This window comes from Lotus japonicus, chromosome 3 (genome assembly GCF_012489685.1).
Source record: "Lotus japonicus ecotype B-129 chromosome 3, LjGifu_v1.2".
NCBI classification, from domain to species: domain Eukaryota; kingdom Viridiplantae; phylum Streptophyta; class Magnoliopsida; order Fabales; family Fabaceae; genus Lotus; species Lotus japonicus.
The window spans coordinates 11,272,485-11,295,124 of record NC_080043.1 but is presented as its reverse complement, the minus strand read 5'-3'; the positions used below and the strand labels follow the sequence as shown (position 1 = coordinate 11,295,124).

The 22,640-nt window shown below is 39.7% G+C and overlaps 1 protein-coding gene across 1 annotated transcript; it reads left to right on the top strand.

Moving 5' to 3' along the window:
• Positions 1 to 17,403: 17,403 nt before the first annotated feature.
• Positions 17,404 to 21,247, top strand: LOC130749393 (isoleucine N-monooxygenase 1-like). Its single transcript, XM_057602743.1, has 2 exons — positions 17,404 to 18,425; positions 20,416 to 21,247. The coding sequence occupies exons 1-2, from the start codon at positions 17,454 to 17,456 to the stop codon at positions 21,049 to 21,051; spliced, it is 1,608 nt and encodes a 535-aa protein (XP_057458726.1). The 5' UTR covers positions 17,404 to 17,453; the 3' UTR covers positions 21,052 to 21,247.
• Positions 21,248 to 22,640: the final 1,393 nt, after the last annotated feature.

Genomic DNA, 22,640 nt, shown 5'->3' with positions numbered 1-22,640 from the left:
AGCAACATCCAGCATGTACTGGAGCGTCTGGAGAAGGATAGGTCAGAGCAGCGCCAGGAGTGCAGAAGAATGAGGAGGGATCCTCCATTCTAGATTATATGATGGAAAGAAATATGATGTAAACACAAAACAATTATGAATAAAACGAGTTTAGCAAACATATGTGACATAAGTATATAGTTATGCATATATAATCACAAACGAACAAAAGAGAATAAATAAATAAAAAGAAACAGAGTTTAACAAAGGAAAACAAAGGTAACGAAAAAGAAGAAAAAGAAGAGATCCTAAAACTAAGGTTTGTCAGTGCGTCGCAGAAGTTCCATCATCATGTGCTTCATCTCAATCAGCATGGATTCATGAGTGTCAAGACGTTGTTCCATGATGTCGAGTCTGGATGAGCTTGTCTGAGTAGAACTGGAAGGAACATTCTGAGCAGCTTGAGGATCTGGAATGGAAGCAGAAGCAGCAGGAGTAAACACAACCGGTGCAAGTCGCTCTGCCTCAGCCTCAGCTTCAAGACGCTCTGCCTCAAGTCTGGCTTGTTCAGCTTGAGCTGCTGCTTGACGTGCAGCTTCTTCTGCTTGTTCTTTCTTTCTCTTGGCTTCTTCAATAGCTTCAAGAAGCTTATTTCTCTGTTCTAGTTCATGAAGAGCCACCCTTCTAGCAAACCTTTGCTTTGCAGCCTCAATGCTCTGACTGCCCTCTGCATGCAGGAGCTGCATCATAATCGGAACTTGAGCCACTAGCCAAGTGCTCAGATTGTTCCACTCATCAGCCACATTTTCAGCATTCTCACTGAGATCAGTCTGACCGTGCACATTGCGGAGCCTCAAGGAGGCTTCATGATAGAAGATATTGATGCACTCAGAGAGAGATGTGGGTTGAAGGTGAGTATAGGGAATTATGGAGAGGTTGGGTACAGGAGAGGCTGGGTGATTGCTGCTATGAGCTTCAGAGGCACCTTGTGGAGAACCAATGTTAATCATGGGAGCATTGGGTTCAGAGGTTCCAAGGTGAGGGTCTGAAGTTTCAACTAGAGGGTGAGGTGATCTAACCGAGGATTGGTTAGACACTGATTGTTCGGGTTCAGGGTCTGGTTGAATGGGCTCTTGTTGGTCAGGGACAGGGTGAGCTTGTTGAACTAAGGGGTCTGCCTCTTGGATAGGATTGGCCAAGATAGGTTCATCTGGGTCAACTAGACGTTCAGGTCTAGGGCCAGGATATCTCCTAGGGCTTGGACAGGTAAGGTAATACTCTTCCAAGGCAGACACCTTCTCTTTTCTAACCTCCATGAATTTTCTAATTGATTCAGAGTTATTGGAGGGAGAAGAATCAACAACATTGATTGGGAAGGATACAGGTGTAAAGGCTGTTGAAGAGTCTGTATCCGTGGTTCTGGCAGCAGGACATGCTGATGCTCTGGGAGCAGAGTGATCAGACGTTCTGGGTTGTGGTTCTGTTTGGTTGGGCTCTGGTTGGTCATGGATGATGGGTTCAGAAGATAATGGGTCGTACGGAATGGTAAGGAGAGAGGTTGGATCTTCTGACCTAGAGGTTGGGTTCTGAAGCAAATTCCAGAGAGGTGCTTCGGTAGGAGAAGGTTGAAAGAAGGAGGATCGTGGGGAATGTGGTGGAGAGGTGGTTTGTGCGGCTGGTTGGGATTCAGGAATAGGAGTGAGGGGATTTGAGGAGTGTTGAAGCAAGGCAGAAATAGGAAGTGCATCAAATAAATTCAAATCATCATCAGAAGCAAGTGCAGGCTTACTTGAATGTGCTGATGATCGAGTCACTCTGGCAGGAGGTTCAGTCCTTCTGACCACTGCAGCAGCTGGTTCCACCCGAGTAGGCTTCACCACGATTTTGACTTTCTTCTTCTTCTTCTGGGGAGGACCATCCTCACTATCATCATCATCCCCATCATCAGGCTTTCTCTTCGTCTTCTTGACCAGAGGGACATCAGATTCCTCAGAAGATTCGTCCAGAACCATCTTCCTCTGAGCTTTCCTCTTGGGAGGAGAAGGAAACTCTGGAGCTGGCGGTAGTCTGCTGACGAAATCATCAAGGTCAATTTCGAAACCTTGAGCCCTGAGGTCTTCAACATAGCATCTGATGGCGTCAGGATTGTTCGCTTGAGTCCACAGAGGGTAGTCATTCAGAGGCATTCTTCTTCCTCTGATCTCAGAAGATGTGTCTTCATGAGCAGGAGCAATCTTCTTCTGGATTAAGCCCATCTTCTTCAAGGAGTTTGCAGTGAAGACATCACTGACAATTGTGCTCAAATCCTCTGTGCAACCAGCATTGATCAAATCTTGCACCAAGTTGCTTTCAATGAGAAAGTCTGAGAGCAGCCTCCCAAAAGGGATATATTTGATTGCAGACTTGATGGAGGCGGTGGTGCGAGACTTCCTGATGCATTCCTTCAAGTAGGAGAACAGGAAGTAGGGAAGGCAGATCTTCTCCTGATCTTGGATGAAGAACAACATCGCCTTCTGGTTGAAGTTGATGTAGTCTGGAGAACTGCCCTTCGGTCTCTGGTTTATGCAGTTGAGCAGGATCTTGTGCCAGATCCTGAGTTTGGGATGAAGATCCATCACCTTGTAACTCGTCTTGCCCGGTTTGAAGGTGGTGTACAGGGCCTTGTTGACTTTGTCTTTGGTGCTGGGTTTCAGCTTGGATTCCGTCAGTTGGAACCGATACCCATAAGCAGTTTCTGCTCCTAGCAGATTCACGAATGACTTCTCAGTGATGATGATCTTCCTGCCAAGAATGTGAGAGACCACTTGAGTATCATCGCAGTCTGCGTGCTTCCAGAATTCCTTTACCAGTTTCTCATACACCGGTCCTCGAAGTCGGTTGAAGTAGTTTCCCCAACCTTGAGCTTGGACTTCAGGACGAAGATCAAACCCATTTGCAGCCAGGTTGTCGAGGTCGAATCTCCTTTCTGCCAGGACTTGGAGTTCCTCAGGAGCAAATACGCAGTGAACGGCACAGCCCCGTTCTGCAATTGGAACAATCTGCTCTTGAACTTGAACTTGTTCTTGTGCCGGGTTCTCAGAGCCCCTTTGACCCGTTGCCAAACCAACTACCATGTGAGGGAACTGAGGTGCATCTGCAGTAGATCTTCTGGTTTGTCTCACCATTTTGAAGAGGTTGAAGGTTTGAGGTAGAAGATGAAGTTTGAAGGATGAAGAGAGATCGAGAGAGAAATCAAGAAAGAGGCGGTTTTGAAAAGCAGAGAGTGCGAGAGTGAAAACCGGAAGTGAACGAGAACGTGTGTGTATAGTGGGTTTTATCAAATAACCGTTGTTGATTCAAAAAGCACTTTAAGATCAACGGTTGAAAATTAAAGATAGATAGTAACAGTAAAATACACAATCACACACAGGAGATAAGCATATCTACACGCAATCATAACAGACTGTCACACGGGCACAAGGAATTATGCATCAGAAATTCTGACACACGTGTTGTTGTCTCAGCTTCAGAGTCAGTACCAGTGGGCACACACACTCTGATTGAGTTACCTTCTGGACTAGACATCTTCTGATCAAGAAGTATCATAGTCAGAGGTTCTGATCCATCTTCACTCTGGACAAAAGTCCATGTTTAGATTTTTCAGAATAAAATTAAATCTATCCTCTGCTAAGGGCTTTGTAAAGATATCTGCCCATTGATGGTCAGTATCAACAAACTTCAGAAGAAGTACGCCCTTCTGCACATAATCTCTAATGAAGTGATACTTTACCTCAATGTGCTTTGCCCTTGAATGCAAGATAGGATTCTTGCTCAACGAGATTGCAGCAGTGTTATCACAATAAATTGGGATATTGCTCTCAAGGATCTGATAATCCTCCAGCTGATGTTTCATCCAGAGCATCTGAGTGCTGCATATTGCTGCTGAGATATATTCTGCCTCTGCAGTTGATAGTGCAATGGTTGATTGCCTCTTGCTTGCCCATGAGACTAGATTGCTTCCCAGAAATTGACAATTTCCAGAAGTACTTTTTCTCTCTGTTCTATCTCCAGCATAATCAGCATCACAATAACCTGAAAGCTTATACTCTGATGTTTTCTTATACATCAAGCCAAGGTTAGTGGTGCCTTTCAGATACCTTAGGATCCTCTTAACAGCAGTTAAGTGGGTTTCCCTTGGATCTGATTGGAAACGAGCACATAAGTGAACACTAAATAATATGTCTGGCCTAGATGCAGTTAAGTATAGAAGTGAACCTATCATTCCACGATAGAGCTTCTGACATACTTTACCACTTTTATCTTCTTTCTCCAAAATGCATGTAGGATGCATTGGAGTCTTGGCCACTGTAGATTCCAGCATATTGAACTTCTTCAGAAGTTCTTTAGTGTACTTGCTCTGATGGATATATGTTCCTTCTGGTGTTTGATCAACTTGTATTCCCAGAAAGTACTTTAATTCTCCCATCATACTCATCTCAAATTCAGCCTGCATCATCTCAGAAAATTCTTTGCATAGAGATTGATTAGCAGAACCAAATATAATATCATCAACATAAATTTGCACAATTAAGATATCATCTTTATAAGTCTTGCAAAAAAGAGTTGTATCTACTTTACCCCTTACAAACTCATTCTCCAGAAGGAATGAGCTAAGTCTCTCATACCATGCTCTGGGAGCTTGCTTCAGACCGTAGAGTGATTTCTTCAATTTGAACACATGGTCTGGTTTCTTTTCATCTTCAAAACCTGGGGGTTGATGAACATAGACTTCCTCTGAGATATAACCATTTAGGAAGGCACTCTTTACGTCCATCTGATGTAGAACTATGTTGTGATTTACTGAGAAGGAGATCAACAGTCTAATTGCCTCCAGTCTTGCTACCGGAGCAAATGTTTCAGTGCAGTCTATTCCTTCCTGCTGGCTGTAGCCTTGAGCAACTAGCCTTGCCTTGTTTCTGACTACTTCTCCTTTCTCATTTAGCTTGTTTCTGAATACTCATTTCGTTCCAATAACATGAACATTCTCAGGCTTCTTCACTAAGCTCCAAACATCGTTCTTGGAAAATTGATTCAATTCTTCTTCCATGGCCAGAATCCAATCCTTGTCCTGAAGAGCTTCATCTATGGACTTGGGTTCAATTAAGGACACCAATCCTTTCAGACTCAGCAAGGTCTCTTCAGAGGGTCTGAAGGCAGATCTGGTTCTGACTGGTTCATCTTTGTTGCCCAGAATCAACTCCTTAGGGTGAGCTGCAGTGATTCTGCTCTTCTTCAGAGTTTGTGAGTTAGAGGGACCAGCTTCTTCCTCTGGTTCATCTTCCTCTGGCTCAACTTCCTCTGGAGCTTTGCCTTTGTCAGAAACATTAATGCTTAAATCTGCAAACTTTTCAACTAGCTTTGACTGGTCAGAGTCAAGCTTATCATCAAATCTAACATGAATAGATTCTTCAATAGTCTTAGCATCAGTATTATAAAATCTAAAACCTTTAGATCTATCAGAATAACCAAGTAATAGACACTTAGAAGACTTAGCATCAAATTTATGCAATCTATCCTTAGTATTGAGAACATAACAAACACAGCCAAAAGGATGAAAATAAGAAATGTTGGGTTTTATGTTCTTCCACAATTCATAAGGAGTCTTATTCATAATTGGTCTCACAGAGATTCTGTTCTGAATGTAACATGCTGTATTTACTGCCTCTGCCCAAAAGTGCTTAGCCATGCCAGTTTCTTGGAGCATGGTTCTAGCCATCTCCTGAAGAGTTCTGTTCTTCCTCTCAACAACACCATTTTGTTGAGGAGTTCTGGGACAAGAGAAATCATGTGCAATTCCATAGGAATCAAACAGACTCTCAAACTTGTCATTCTCAAACTCTCCACCATGGTCACTTCTGACACGCACAATCCTACAAGCCTTCTCGTTTTGCACTTGAGCAATGAAGGTAGAGAACACAGCATGAGACTCATCCTTGCGGGTTAGAAACTTTACCCATGTCCAGCGGCTATAGTCATCAACGATAACCATCCCATATCTCTTGCCACCTATAGACTCAGTTTTCACTGGTCCAAACAGGTCGATATGCAGAAGTTCTAACGGCCTTGAGGTTGAGACAACATTCTTTGCCTTGAAAGGGACTTTTGTGAATTTGCCTTTCTGACATGCTTCACAAAGAGCGTCTGAAGCGAACTTCAGATTGGGTAAGCCCCTGACAAGGTTTAGCTTGCTCAGCTGAGAAATCTTTCTCATACTGGCATGCCCTAACCGTCTATGCCATACCCACTGCTCTTCATTAACAGACAGAAGGCACTTCACATTCTGAGCCTCCAACTCAGATAATCTGATCTTATAAATGTTGTTCTTCCTCTTGCTGTTAAACAGAACGGAGCCATCGATCTGACTTACAGCCCGGCAGGACTTTTGATTGAATATAACATCATAACCCTTGTCAGCTAATTGACTTATAGACAATAAGTTATGTGTTAAGCCGTCTACCAATAAAACATTATCAATGCATGGACTACTATCTACACAAATAGTACCAGTACCAACAATTTTACCCTTTTCATTTCCTCCGAAGCCAACTTCGCCTCCAGGCTTAAGTTTCAGCTCTCGGAACATACGCTTTTCTCCCGTCATGTGACGCGAGCATCCACTGTCCAGATACCATGATTGGTGTTTCAGTGGAGCTATCAAGGATATATGCAACATAGATAATCTTGTCCTTAGGTACCCACTTTCTGGGTCCTCTTTTGTTAGTTACCCCAGAGGTTCTGATCACCTTGGGTGTCTCAACATAATATTTTAAAGGAATATTTGCATGATATTTAGTCATAGAGAAAGATCCCTTTTTAAGAGGGTTTTTAGCAATTTTAGCAGGTACAGGATCAGGCAATATGGTACCAGAGGGAACAAAGCATTCATACAAGGATTTAGCTTTAGACACAGAAGGCTCATTTCTAATTGGTTTAGAATAGCCAATGCCATGCATTCCATTTCTGCTTACGCCATAGATCATTGAAGCCATTAAGCTTCTATCCACGCTTTTAGCTAGGAATCTTTGAAAAGACTTTTCATACTTAGATTCATTTCTACAATCAGAGGCATCACAGGCAACAATTTCTTCTAACTTAGCAATCTGGTTCTTAAGCACAGAGTTAGAATTTACCAAAGCATGATTTTCATTTTTCAAATCAGAAATAATTTTCTCATGTTCAGAAGGAGTCTTGGAGACAGCAGATTAGTTCTTTTTCAACTTTTTATGCTTAGACAATAAAGAGTTATACTTATCCATGATATCAGACAAAGCATGTTTCAGTTCAGAGGTAGAGAAAGAAGCAAATACCTCATTTTCATCGTCTGAGTTAGGATCTCCTTCTGATTCTGAGTCAGAGTCAACAGCTTCCTGTAAGATCAAGTTTTGATCTAGTAGTACAACTCTATGTTTTGATGATTACAAGTTAACCTTTTGATATGAACAATTGTGGTACTCTAACGTGTTTGTCTGAGTGTGCTATTTACAGGCTCTGACCACAACTCAATCTCACACAAATCAGAAGCACTGTGTATAAAGAGTGACCCAAGCAACGCTTTCGCATTCACCATGTTCAGTATGAACAGTGGAAAAGCATCAGAAGTTCTGAAGCTACACAAACTCTGATGTGGACTCAGTCGCTAGAAGCTCTGAAGATCCAGAAGTTCTGATAACCAGGAAACACTGAAGGTTCAGATGTTCTGATGGTGTAGAAGACTCTGAAGATCCAGAAGCTGAATAGTGGAAACTCTGAAGTCCAGAAGCAAGAAACTCTGAAGGCCATGTTCTTCCCTCTGAGTTCAGAATCAGAAGATACAATGGTCAGAGGATCTGTGCTTTCCCTCTGACTCTGATCAACCGGCTTCACAAGTTCCTATATGAAGTATTCCCCTGATCAGAAGTCTCCTAGGTTAAAAGGTCAAGTCGCTATCCAAGTACAAAAGCAGTGTACCTTCCTGACGACCTACCTAACGTTCTCAGCCACAGCAGAAGCTGGATTTTCCAGAACTGCCCTCCAACGGTAGCATTTCCCATGCAACGCTCAACCCTAATCCTTGGAGTATATATAGAGGCTGAAGATTGAAAGAAGCGGCTAGAATACTAGAAGAAGAAATACACACGCGCAAGACATATTCAAAATATTCTAAGCTTTCTTTCATCCTGAATTTCATTGTGTTTACTATAAGCTTTTTAGAAGCAATTTCTTTGTAAACAAGAACTTCATATACAGTTGTATAGTTTTCCTTTAGGAGATCAAGGTTGATCGGATCCTAGAGAAGACTAAGAGAGTGAATCTTAGTGTGAGCTAAGTCAGTGTATTGTTAGTCACTTGTAGGTTTCAAGTGCAGTTGTAACACATACCTGATTAGTGGATTGCCTTCATTCTAAGAAGGAAGAAATCACCTTAACGGGTGGACTGGAGTAGCTTGAGTGATTTATCAAGTGAACCAGGATAAAATCCTTGTGTGCTTTTCTATCTCTTATCTTTAGCTCTTAAGTTCTCGAAAAGATTTGTCAAAATCTTTAAGGTGGAAGTTTAGTTCTGAAAACGTTATTCAAACCCCCCCCTTTCTACCGTTTTTCATACCTTCACTTCCTTTGACTCTGCTTCCTTGTCTTTGACAATTGCCATGAGTCCTTGGACTTCACCATCAGAGTCAACATCCTCTGACTCTGATTCATCAAATGTCACCATCAGACTCTTCTTCGTCTTGAAGTGCTTCTTTGGCTTCTTGTCTTTCTTCAACTTTGGACAATCACTTTTGTAGTGCCCAGATTCTTTGCACTCAAAACATGTGACTTCCTTGATTGAAGACTTCTTCTGGCCTGAGGACTCATACTTTCCTTTTGCCTTTCCAGAGCCTTTGAACTTGCTCTGCCTGTGCTTCCAGATGCGGTTGAGTCTCTTGGAGATCAGAGTCAGCTCATCTTAATCAGAATCTTCTGATGCTTCTTCAGATTCTTCTTCTTCAGCTTGAAGAGCCTTTGACTTCTCAACCTTAGCCTTTTCAGATTTGGATTTCAAGGCTATGGATTTTTTCCTCAGATCTTGCATCTCTGAGCGTTTCAGCTCATGGCATTTCAAAATGCTGATGAGTTCTTCTAAACTCATATTCTCAACGTCTCTCGTGAGCTCTATTGAAGTCACCAAAGGCATCCAACTTTCAGGAAGACACCTGATGACCCTTATGACATGATCTTTTGTTGTGTAGCTCTTGTTGAGAGGTCGTATGCCAGCTACAAGCAATTGAAATCTGGAGAACATTTCTTCAATGGACTCATTTGGCTCCATGATGAAGGATTCATACTTTTGGATCAAAGACAATGCCTTTGATTCTTTGACTTTCTTGTTTCCTTCATGAGACATCTTCAGAGAATCAAAAATGCCTTTAGCAAACTCACGATCTGTAATCTTCTGGTACTCCTCATAGGAAATAGCACTTAGAAGAATTGCTCTTGCTTTGTGATGTTGTGAGTACAGCTTCTTTTGATCTGCAGTCATCTCTGACCTTGGGATCTTCTTTACATCTGCATCAACTGGACGCTCATAGCCATCCACAATAATATCCCAGAGATCTGCATCGAAACCCAGAAAGAAACTTTCCAGTCTATCTTTCCAATATTCGAACCTTTGACCATCGAACATAGGAGGCTTTGCGTTGTAACCATCTCTTTGAGTTTCACTGGTGGTGGCAGTCATTGTTCTTCACACCGGCCCGGATCACTGAACACTGTTAGGTGTGGTAATCAGAACTTGCGCTCTGATACCAATTGAAGGTATGAAAAACGGTAGAAAGGGGGGGGGTTTGAATAACGTTTTCAGAACAAAACTTCCACCTTAAAGATTTTGACAAATCTTTCGAGAACTTAAGTGCTAAAGATAAGAGATAGAAAAGCACACAAGGATTTTATCCTGGTTCACTTGATAAATCACTCAAGCTACTCCAGTCCACCCGTTAAGGTGATTTCTTCCTTCTTAGAATGAAGGCAATCCACTAATCAGGTAAGAGTTACAACTGCACTTGAAACCTACAAGTGACTAACAATTACACTGACTTAGCTCACACTAAGATTCACTCTCTTAGTCTTCTCTAGGATCCGATCAACCTTGATCTCCTAAAGGAACTAAACAAACTGTTTATCAAAGAAATGTTTACAAGAGATTTGCTTCTAAAAAGCTAATAGTAAACACAATGAATTTCAGATGAAAGAAAGCTTAGAATATTTTGAATATGTCTTGCGCGTATATGTGTTTCTTTTTCTTCTTTTTATTTTCAGCTTCTTTCAATCTTCAGCCTCTATATATACTCCAAGGATTAGGGTTGAGCGTTGCATGGGAAATGCTACCGTTGGAGGGCAGTTCTGGAAAATCCAGCTTCTGCTGTGGCTGAGAACGTTAGGTAGGTCGTCAGGAAGGTACACTTGCTTTTGTACTTGGATAGCGACTTGACCTTTTAACCTAGGAGACTTCTGATCAGGGGAATACTTCATATTGGAACTTGTGAAGCCGGTTGATCAGAGTCAGAGGGAAAGCACAGATCCTCTGACCATTGTATCTTCTGATTCTGAACTCAGAGGGAAGAACATGGCCTTCAGAGTTTCTTGCTTCTGGACTTCAGAGTTTCCACTATTCAGCTTCTGGATCTTCAGAGTCTTCTACACCATCAGAACATCTAAACCTTCAGTGTTTCTTGGTTATCAGAACTTCTGGATCTTCAGAGCTTCTAGCGACTGAGTCCACATCAGAGTTTGTATAGCTTCAGAACTTCTGAAGCTTTTCCACTGTTCATACTGAACATGGTGAATGCGAAAGCGTTGCTTGGGTTACCCTTTATACACAGTGCTTCTGATTTGTGTGAGATTGAGTTGAGGTCAGAGCCTGTAAATAGCACACTCAGAAAAACACGTTAGAGTACCACAATTGTTCATATCAAAAGGTTAACTTGTAATCATCAAAACATAGAGTTGTACTACTAGATCAAAACTTGATCTTACAATTCCTTGAGAGTTGAATAAATCTTCAAAAGCTTTGTTCTCAAATTCTCCACCATGGTCACTTCTGACAGTAATCACGGAAGATTGAAACTCCTTCTGAACTTGGGTAATGAAGTTGGTAAACACAGTATGTGTTTCATCTTTGTGCCTTAGGAACTTTACCCATGTCCACCTGCTATAATCATCTACAATGACTAACCCATACTTCTTTCCTCCAATGGATTCAGTTTTCACTGGTCCAAAGAGATCAATGTGAAGTAGCTCAAGGGGCCTTGTTGTAGATACTACATTCTTTGCTTTAAAAGGCTTCTTGGTGAATTTACCCTTCTGACAAGCTTCACATAGAGCCTCTGATGAATACTTCAGATGAGGCAATCCTCTGACGAGATTTAGCTTGCTAAGTTGAGAAATTTTTCTGAGACTTGCATGTCCTAGGCGTCTGTGCCAGATCCATTGCTCATCATTAACTGACATGAGACACTTGACCTTCTGAGATAGCAGTTCAGAGGATCTGATCTTGTAAATATCATTTGTTCTCTTCCCAGAAAATAAAACGGATCCATCTGTTTGACTAACAGCTTTGCATCCAGTTTGATTGAAGATCACATCGTAACCTTTGTCAGCAATTTGGCTTATGGAGAGCAAGTTGTGAAATAATCCTTCCACCAGAAGTACATCATTGATAACTGGAGTTTTTCCATCTCATATGGAACCTTTTCCAATAATTTTTCCCTTCTGGTTTCCTCCAAATCCAACGTCTCCTCCTGACTTAAGCGGTGTCAGTTTTTGGAATATAGACCTTGTGCCCGTCATGTGTCGCGAGCATCCACTGTTCAGGTACCATGACAGGTGTCTTAACTGAGCTGCATAAGATGTCTGCAACAGGAATAATTTTTGCTTTAGGTACCCACATCTTGGGTCCTTTCTTGTTAGTTTTCCCAGAAGTTCTTGGAACTTTGGGTGCAACAGGAGGATAATGCAGAGGAACTTGAGTATAATATTTAGACATATCAAGTTTAAATTTCCCTTTTGATTTCACCAGAATGACAGTGCCAGCGGGAACGAAATGTTTATGCAAGGGTTCGCGTTTGGACTTAGTTGACTCATCTTTCATGGATTGAAAGTAGCCAAGACCACTGTTCCCATTTCTGCTCATGCCATAGATCATTGAAGCCATAAGACTTCTGTCTATGCCCTTTGCAAGGAACTTTTGAAACGCTTTCTCATATTTTGTTTCATACTTAACATCAGATGATGCAAGTTGATCTTCTAGCACATCATTTTTAGCACGAAGAACAGCATTGTCATTAATAAGAATATAGTTTTCATCCATGAGTTCAGAGACTGACTTCTCATGAATTTCTGAAGAACAGGTTTTAGCAGCATATTTCTTCTTAAGCTCTTTATGCTTATTTAGCAAAATATCATGTTTCTTCATTATTTCAGATAAAGCAGTTCTTAGCTCAGATAGAGAAAAGTTAGAGAATACCTCATCATCATTTTCAGAGTCTGAATCATCTTCTGAAGCTTCAGCACCTCTGCTAGTGGTAGCCATTAGAGCCTCCACAGCTTCATCTTCTTCTGACTCAGCTTCTTCAGAATCAGTTGCATCAAAGGTTATGAGGGCTTTCTTCTTGAAGACTTTTCTAGGTCTCTTGTCCTTCTTAAGCTTGGGACAGTCACTCTTGTAGTGCCCAGATTCCTTGCACTCGAAGCAAGTGACTTCCTTTCCAGATGATTTCTTCTGACCAGATGAAGATTCATATTTTCCTGAGCTTCTCTTTGGTCATTTTCCCTTGCTATGTCTGTTCTTCCAAAGTTTGCTTAGCCTCTTTGTGAAGAGAGACAGCTCTTCATCATCAGATGCATCTGATAGCTCTTCAGATGAGTTCTCTTCTTCTGCCTGATAAGCTTTTGCTTTGTCAGACTTTGACTTAAGAGCAATAGACTTGTCTTTCTTCTGAGGCTTGTCTCCTTTGAGTTCAATCTCATGGCTCCTGAGATGACTCACAAGCTCTTCTAACTTCAAAGAGTTCAGATTTCTGGAGAGTTTCAGGGCAGTGACAAAAGCTCTCCACTCTTTAGGCAAACTTCTGATAATCTTCTTGACATGATCACCAGTAGAGTAGCCCTTGTTTAGCACTCTGATTCCAGCAATCAGAGTTTGAAACCTCGAGTACATCTCCTCAATGGTTTCACCAGATTCCATCTTAAACTGCTCATATTGTTGTATGAGAGCAAGAGCCTTGGTTTCCTTGACCTCTTCATTTCCTTCATGCGTCATGACCATGGAGTCAAAGATGGATTTAGCAGTTTCTTTGTCAGAGATCTTCTCATACTCAATATATGATATTGAGCTGAATAGCATGGACTTCGCCTTGTGATGATCCTTGAAACGCTTCTTCTGAGCGTCAGTCATTTCAGAACGAGGGATCTTCACTCCTGAAGCATCTACTGGATCAGTATAGCCTTCAATGACCATATCCCAGAGATCTGGGTCAGTGCCAAGGAAATAACATTCTATTCTATCTTTCCAGTACTCAAACTTTTCACCATCAAAGATTGGTGCTCTGAGTTGATTGTTGTTGTTATTGTTGTCAGCGGAAGTATTGGCTTGGGCGATTGCTTGTTTTTCACACAAGGTTCTGGATCACTGAACACTGTTAGGTGTTAAAATCAGAACCGGAGCTCTGATGCCAATTGAAGGTGCGAAAAACACTAGAAAGGGGGGGTTTGAATAGAGTTTTTGAATCTTGGATATACTTTTTCTGCTTTTTCAAAACTCAAAGATAAAAACTAAGTGCTGAAAGATAGGAAGTAAAGCACACGAGTATTTTATCCTGGTTCACTTGAGATAAAAGCTCAAGCTAATCCAGTCCACCTGTGAAGGTGATTTCTTCCTTCTTCTGATGAAGGCAATCCACTAAAATCAATGAGTGTTACAACTGCACTTTGCAACCTGCTAAGTGACTAACAATACACTGATTTTCTCACTAGTATCCTCTTAAGAAGCTGATCTATCGATCCTCTTAAGACTAGCTAAATACTGAATCAGCCTTGATTCAGTCCTCTCAAGATCCGACCAACCTTGGTCTCTTGATGAACTTTACAATATGATGTAAAAGGTTTCGGGTTTACAAAGAGTGCTTCTAACAAGCGAATAGTAAACTCAGAAGTTTAAGAACAATGAAGAAATAATGCTAAGAGAATGGTTCGTATATGTTGAATATTTTCAGCAAAGTTTCTTCGCCTCTTTCTTCTTTCTTCAACCTTTATATACTCCAAGACTTGTGATGTAGCCGTTGCTAGGGTTTTATCCGTTGGAGTGGCAATTCTGTAATATCAGACTGCTAGGCTGTACAAGGTAGGTGGCGGACAGACTGAGATTTGTACGACGTTGTACTGTGATAATGACCTGTCTTTTCACCAGTTGACTGAGATGAAGGAGCTTCAGATGAACGTTGATGAAGCTTCTGATCATCGTCAGATTGGAGCTTGGATTCCTCTGACCGTGCAACTTCTGCTTCTGAACAAGTTCCTCAGAACTTCTGATCGTCAGAGCTAGAATAGCTTGGGTCTTCAGAACCAACTTCTTGTAAGTCTTCAGAACTTGAGTCTTCTGCATCTGGACCGTTCCACTGGAACATCTGGCCTTCAGAACTTCTGACTTGAGTTCTTCAGATCTTCTTGAGAGCTTCCATCTTCAGAGCTTCTGAAGCTTTTGCCACTGTTCAGAACGAACATGGTAGGATGAAGAGCTCTCTTTTTAGAAACCCTTGGTTCTTCTTCTTCTGAACGAATAGGCTTGGGTCAGATTCAGAACCTGTTTGTCACAACTTAAAAAGACAAACGTTAGGGTACCACAATTGTTCATCATCACAAACCTTAATTGTAATCATCAAAATATAGAGATGCAACCACTGATCAAACCTTGATCTTACACTTACTTTTTCAGGCTAGGCTATGGAAGGACTACAAATTTTTAATGGTCTGGAGTGTGAGATAGCTTGCAGTTCTTCGAAGGTATTGAATATCAATTGTTACTTCTACATATTTTGTCAATATATGTCTTTATTCACTTTAACTGAGTAATTCTTCTTGTTAAGAGGCAAAGTTATCAGTTAGATGTAGATTATTTAGAGTGTATGAGTTTGACCTCTAGCAGGGCATCCCATTTTAGTATCACAATCTCTTTCTCATATCTCTATGTCCTTTACTTTTTTTTTCCATCTTTGTAGTTATTTTGCACATCTTGCTGATTATGCATTTGATTAAAGTAATTATGTTGGATTGTGTTTTTGAACTGCCAGTCCTTACATTTTCTTAACGACACCTTTTGCATGTTGTTAGGTGTCATATGTTTTAGATACCGACAATGTCTTATATCGAACGAGAAGTAAAAGAAAGGTAGCAAAGTCTTCGAATATTAGTCCAAGCAGAGCTCCACGGTTCCATGGCACATAATAATATGTAAATAGACGTAATTAGTGAGGTAGATGACATATTTTCAATTCATTTTTGTCACTAGTGTTTTATTTTTCATTTCCTTTAGCTGCTACATTGTTGAGGTTACTTTTAATGAAATTTGGTGTCTGCAATTAGTCTCAGTTACTTTTTATTTAAGTTGGTGGCTGCAATTAGTCTAAGTTACTTTTTATGAAATTGTGGCTGCAATTATAGATGCAATTGGGTAGTTGACTATGTGGCCTCTATTGCAACGGTTATGTAAGCGTGGCAATATGTGGCCTCTATTGCCACCACATATTGCCACGGTTAAGTACGTAACCGTGGCAATAGAGACCATCTATTGCCACGGTTATGTGCATAACCGTGACAATATGTGGCCTCTATTGCCACGGTTACCAACTACGACCCGTGGTTACAGGCGAAGAAATTGCCATGGGTCACCCTTGAACCGTGGCAATTGCTCAATTGCCACGCAAGCTATCGCCACGGTTTAAACCGTGGCGAAAGGGCGTGCAGAAACGTGGCAAAAGGCCTTTTCTGTAGTAGTGACTCCAACATCTTCTTCCCCCATACTGTCATCCTTCAACACCACAACACCACCAACAATCGCACCGAGAAACATGAGGTTTTTTTTTTATAAGCTAAGTAGTTATATAAATAGGAGCACCAGAGGTGCTGGAATATACAAAATTCAGCTGAATTGCTCAAAAAGAGCAACAGAACACGAGACAGTAAACAGACAAGGAGCATCAATTAGATAATATATGCCCAAGGCTTCAAAAGTTTTGAATCTCCAGTCACCACCCATTGTCCTGTGAAACAGACTCATAAACATGAGGTGAAGACCCATATTTTCCACCGCACCACCATCCCCAACCTTTGTCCAGCCACCTCAAATCCTTGCAACCCAAAGAAACCCTAAAGTCAGTTTTCATGAACACCTACAACGAAGAAGGTACAACAACAACAGCAACAATCAATGCCAAGACCATAAAACCAAAACCCAATTTTCATGACCACCTCAAATACGCCTTCTTCAACACCACCGCCACCTTCTCCTCCTCCGTCCTCCTCGCCACCAGCACTCCTAAACCTCTGCTGTCAAAGTTTACCTCTACGATCTCACACGCAGGTTCACCCACGGTGTTATCTACCACCACTCCCTCGCGCGTGGCTCACGCGCCGATGAGAACGATATGGCGTCGCTCAAGTACCCCGACCACCAGCACATGGTGGAGTGGTCGGATCGCTCTCGATCTGAATCCAAGCGTTCGGGTTTGCCGTTGGTTAAGGTTCTGGATCTGGACGAGGCTGATTTGTTCTTCGTGCTGTTCATCTCGTCGCTGAGCTTGATCGTGAACCCGTCCCGACTTGTTGGTTCCAGTTCCGGTTCGCAGTGCTGTTGTGGTGGTGGTGAGGAATTGTTGTGAGAGGGGAGAAGAGGGGGGGGGGTTGAAGATGGTGAGGTTTTGAGATTAGGATTAGGTTTAGTTTTAGTTAGATTTATGTTTTATTTTTTAGGAAATGAGTTGGAAATAAAATAAAATGAAAATATTAATTGGTATTTAAAAAAAATAAAAACAGCCACGTGGTAACGGTGATTAGGACAAAATTGAGATGTGACAACATTTGGCCTTAATTGAATTAAAAAAAAAATTTACGGACCCAATTTGATGAAATTTTTTTCTAGGTTGTGGAACTGAGTCCCTTTGTAATCTCAGGGGCTTTTGGACCCTTTAAACCTAAATAGTAAATGAGGCCTAAATAAATCTTGATAATCGCGTAAATAGATATAAATAATCGACCACGTGAATTTTAACATTATAATACTGTCAATGAGTGTAGAATAAAATATTTGCCATGTGACCATTGTCCTTATGAGGCTTAGCTAGTATATATAGATAACATCGCAAGCCCTTAATGGATCAAGGATCAATCCCAATCATCATTTTAGTTTGGAAGTCCTTTTTCCAAGCGATGGGTCTTATGCCTGATTTCCTCTCTTTGTGCCATGAATTCCCTTGGACTTTTTTGCTTGTTGTGATATTTTCCTTTATGATTTTCAAAGTCACTAAAACTCACTTAGTTAACAAGTCCAAGAAATACAAACTACCCCCAGGTCCCAAACCGTGGCCGATTGTTGGCAATCTCCCTGAGATGCTTGCAAACAGGCCTGCAACTATATGGATACACAAGCTGATGAAAGAAATGAACACTGAAATAGCGTGTATCCGCCTAGCAAATACCATTGTTATCCCTGTGACGTGCCCCACTATTGCCTGTGAATTCTTGAAAAAACACGATGCTTCTTTTGCATCGAGGCCAAAAATCATGTCCACTGATATAGCCAGCGATGGTTTCATAACCACGGTTCTTGTACCCTATGGGGAACAATGGAAGAAGATGAAGAGAGTGTTGGTCAACAACTTGCTTTCCCCTCAAAAGCATCAATGGCTTCTAGGTAAAAGGAATGAAGAAGCTGATAACCTTATGTTTTACATCTACAACAAGTGTTGCAAAGATGTGAATGATGGTCCTGGCCTTGTGAATATTAGGATTGCGGCGCAACATTATGGTGGTAATGTGTTCAGGAAATTGATTTTCAATTCAAGGTACTTTGGAAAGGTAATGGAGGATGGAGGGCCAGGTTTTGAGGAAGTTGAGCATATAAATGCTACTTTCACAATACTTAAATATGTTTATGCCTTTTCCATTTCTGATTTTGTTCCAATCTTGAGGAGACTTGACTTGGATGGCCATAGGAGCAAAATCATGAAAGCTATGAGGATCATGAGGAAGTATCATGATCCCATTATTGATGATAGAATCAAACAGTGGAATGATGGCTTGAAGACCGTTGAAGAAGACTTACTGGACGTGTTGATCAAACTCAAGGATGCCAACAATAAACCATTACTCACATTGAAGGAACTCAAGGCGCAAATTATAGTAATATACTTAATTTTCCCTTCAATTTTCCTCCCGCATGCATTATTGCTTAATACACTTTTCAAATATATTTGCCGCATGTTGTCATTGACGTTAAAATATTTTTTTAATTCAAAATATAGTTATGGTACATACATACACACATTATAAAAAAAATGCTAGCAACCCTCTTTTTAACACATTTTATAACGTTAGTTTTTCTATTGGTTAAAATTTATATGAAATTCACTAAAATGTGAGTGAGTATCACTTCTAATTAGTAGAACCCACATGCATTTTAACTAGAATGTTGAAAAATGAGTGTTAGGGTGAGGGTTAGTATCCCTCCTCAACATTACAAACATCTCACATATATATAATTTTTTCTGTATCTATTATTCACTTTTTGTGGCGTCATATTATATATCACATTTGCTAATTTTCTTTTTTTAATGTATCTACATCTATAGAGTGTTAACCCAACATTTTTCTTCGGAGAATAGTATGTTCGCACTCCAAATTTAGTCACATCTAGAGAGATTGGTAGAGAAGACACATAGATCAGTGACATGATATGTGATATAATAAAAATAAAAAATGAGAGATATAAGAGAAAATAAGTGGAATGAAGATGAAAGGGAAAGTAAAATATAAATATATATAGAGTACGTTTAATTCCAGGTTTTAAAAACGGTTTGTGGTTTGTTATTTTTAAAAACTGAAAATTTCAAAAATTTGTTTTTTTTTTAAAAACTGTAACCGTTTTTAATATAATTCTCAATTTCAATTTCTAAGATCTAATTCAAAAATTATTTTTCCTTAAAAAACAATTTTTAAATACAATAATTTTTAAAATCTGCAATCAAACAAAATAACCTTTAAGGGACGTGTTAGGCTCGTAGCTTTTCTTGTTCTGTTTTTTTACTTTCCGATGGAAAAAAAAAACAGTTTTCATTAAAACAAGCTAACAAACTTTTACGTTAAAAAAAAAGCTAACAAACTTTTAATATATTGTTCACTAAAATTTTTGTAGGTCGCACAAAGAACTAGTGGGTCTAGGATTTTATGACACATGCACGTTAAGAATGTGAGAGTATATGTTGCTAAGCTAGCAATACGTACCCTTATGACGACTGTGACATTTCACAGTGTTTTTATGCTCCCACTTCACTCTACTTTAAAATTTATTTCCCTCAATATGTCACTTCTGGGGCCCACTACTGTTGAAGCTCATTAATTTATTTTATTTTATTCATGTGTTGTGTTGTGTACAATAAGAAAATTTAGTACCTAAAGAATTTCTATATCAGTGGTTAAAAGTGGTATAAAGCCTGAGATCAATAGTTTTATTCTTGAGAGACGAAATTTTTGTTAAACCTTTGATGTTTACCACATTTGGATAGATTAGGATTTCCTCAAATGAATGCATGTATGATTAAAAAATTAGGAATATTTTACTTTTACCTGAAAAATTAACTACTCACTTTATGATTACAAAGTTTTATTTTATTAGATAGTAATTTTTTTGGGATAGAGTTTTTTTATATTTTTTTCTAACGATTCCGCGTGAACATGTAGCGTCTATCCTATGTCTCTCAGTTCTTATCACTTGATCAATAATGTTTGAGTGTTTTTACATTATTCTCTTCACAAAAAATTTCTAATATTTATTTTTTCTTTCCACACACATTAGTTATCATAAATTTTATTTATTATAGTTTTACATATATATTTTCTCAGATTTCGGTCCTCCACAACTTGGTGGGATGATCTCATCTCATATTGAATCCATTGTAGCTCAAATATATAACTGCATATATAATTACAACGGATTAGGTTATGCCTATCAATTTTTTTTTACGCTGCCAATCATGAAATAGGTGACTGACTAATTAGGTAGCATAATAATTTGTTAGTAACTTAGTTTAATTTTTGTTTTCCATTTTCCTAACTTGCTATTTGAGGTAGGATCTATATAATTACTTTATTAAAAATCAATTTTTTCTTGCAGGAATTGGCGATTGAAATGGTGGACAATCCATCAAATGCTTTTGAATGGGCACTAGCAGAAATGATAAACCAACCTGAGTTGCTCAAACGAGCCACTGAAGAATTGGACAATGTGGTTGGCAAAGAGAGGTTGGTCCAAGAATCAGATATTCCTAAGCTCCAATTTGTTAAAGCTTGCGCAAGAGAAGGTCTTCGACTTCACCCCATGGAGTATTTCAATGTTCCCCATCTTTGCATGAATGACACAATGGTTGGTGATTACTTGTTCCCAAAAGGAAGTCAAGTACTACTAAGTAGAGTTGCTCTTGGTAGAAACCCAAAATTCTGGACTGATCCCCTCAAGTTCAACCCGGACCGCCATCTCAAGTCGGGTGAAGATGTGGTTTTGACGGAGCCAGATTTGAGGTTCATATCCTTTAGCACAGGAAGACGTAGTTGTCCTGGAGTAGCACTTGGCACCACAATGACTGTAATGTTATTTGCTAGGATGCTTCATGGCTTCAGCTGGAGTGCACCACCAAACGTATCAAGCATCGATCTTGTCCCGTCCAAAGATGATCTCTTTCTAGCTAAGCCACTTTTACTTGTGGCAAAACCAAGATTGGCTGCAGAACTCTATCGTACTAATGAAATTTAAGTGATTTTTGATCATGAAGGATCACAAAATATCCAATCTAATAAATTAATGTAAAAAAAAACCCCAAATAAAAGATAGTTATGTCATGACTATCTTAGTTTCCGAATTCTATTTTTCAATTTTCTCTTTGTTAGCATGTGCTGTTCACATTGTAAAGCCATGCAGTTGTTGAATTCCTCAAGTATTTTTTTTGAAAGTAATTTCTCTAGTGTGAATAAAGGAGAAAGATCAGAATCAATGACTTTTGCGATTCTGATTCATTCAACACATTCTATTTTTTTTTTGGTCAAAGCAACACATTCTATTTCTCTAGGGATACAATTGAAATCTGTGATTTGGGCCGTAGGGCCCTTTCTGGGGAAAAAAAAGAGCAAGCCTGGGCAAAAAAAAACAAAGCCGAGCTGCCCTTCCATATTTGTCAGCTCATTGCACAGCGAATCTTGGCCACCATGGATCACCACTGGAGAACTGGATCTGGATTCAACCGCAAGTATTATCTCAAGCCTTGGCATGAGATAAGCTTAGATCAGATCAGGAGGAAGAAGAGAGCTCCAAGACACCATTCAAATAGGCACAGTCCTTTGCCATTTACCAGAGGAGCCCTCTACGGGCATAGACTAAAGAAATTGGGGAAGAAAGACACATTTTAGGGAAAGTAGCCCTCGGAAAATAGTTTTCTATTAGATTTGCACGTGTTTTACTCTCCTGTCAATGTACCAACTAGTTGGTAAGGTTTTAAAACTCACATAGTTGTGTACCAAGCTCTCAGCCTTTGGGTTAGGCCCAATTTAATGGAATATAATCCATGCTTTTCAGAAAAAAAACAAATGTATGAACAATATATCCTTTTTGCGAGTAAATGTATGAACAATATATCCTTTTTGCGAGTAAATGTATACACATAAAAAAAATGACAAAAAAATGTATTTGACTAAATTTTATGTGGGTACATATATACTTTTTTTATTTTTCCTTTCTAATGGGTGAGTTTTTTTTTTTGGTAAATCAGATTTTTCTGTTTGGTTGATGGTGAGTTTAGAATTATGAGTTGGTCTAATTTTCTTGTTGAGGCTGGTTAACTATAAGAAAAATGACGCTTCACACTCATTTCACTCACAATTATAAGAAAGATAGGAATAGGAGTAAGAAATGAGATATATAATAAATAGTGTGATGAAAATAAAAGACAGATATAAAAAGAAAGATTAAAGTATGTGGAATGAGGTGGAATCAACTATCTTTATGATCTAGTGAACAACTAGTAAAGTATATAAGTAATATTGATCAGCCGGGTTCAATCAATCAATTAGAATTTTAGGTTGAGAGAGGTGTAAAGTTTTATGAGAAGGAATGTTTAAATTCTTTTGTGTGGGATATAAAAATTATAGGTATAACGTACGATATAAGGGAATTGACAGAAAGCCATACTCTAAACCGTTCTCTTTATGTTTATGGCTCCCCCGATATTCACGCCGCAGCGTCGCAATTAGCTAGGGGTGTACAAGACCCGGCCCACATATATATTTTATAAAATTTTAATTTGTTATAATGATCAAAATGTGATAGATGGTGCTCAAATTTATTTTACC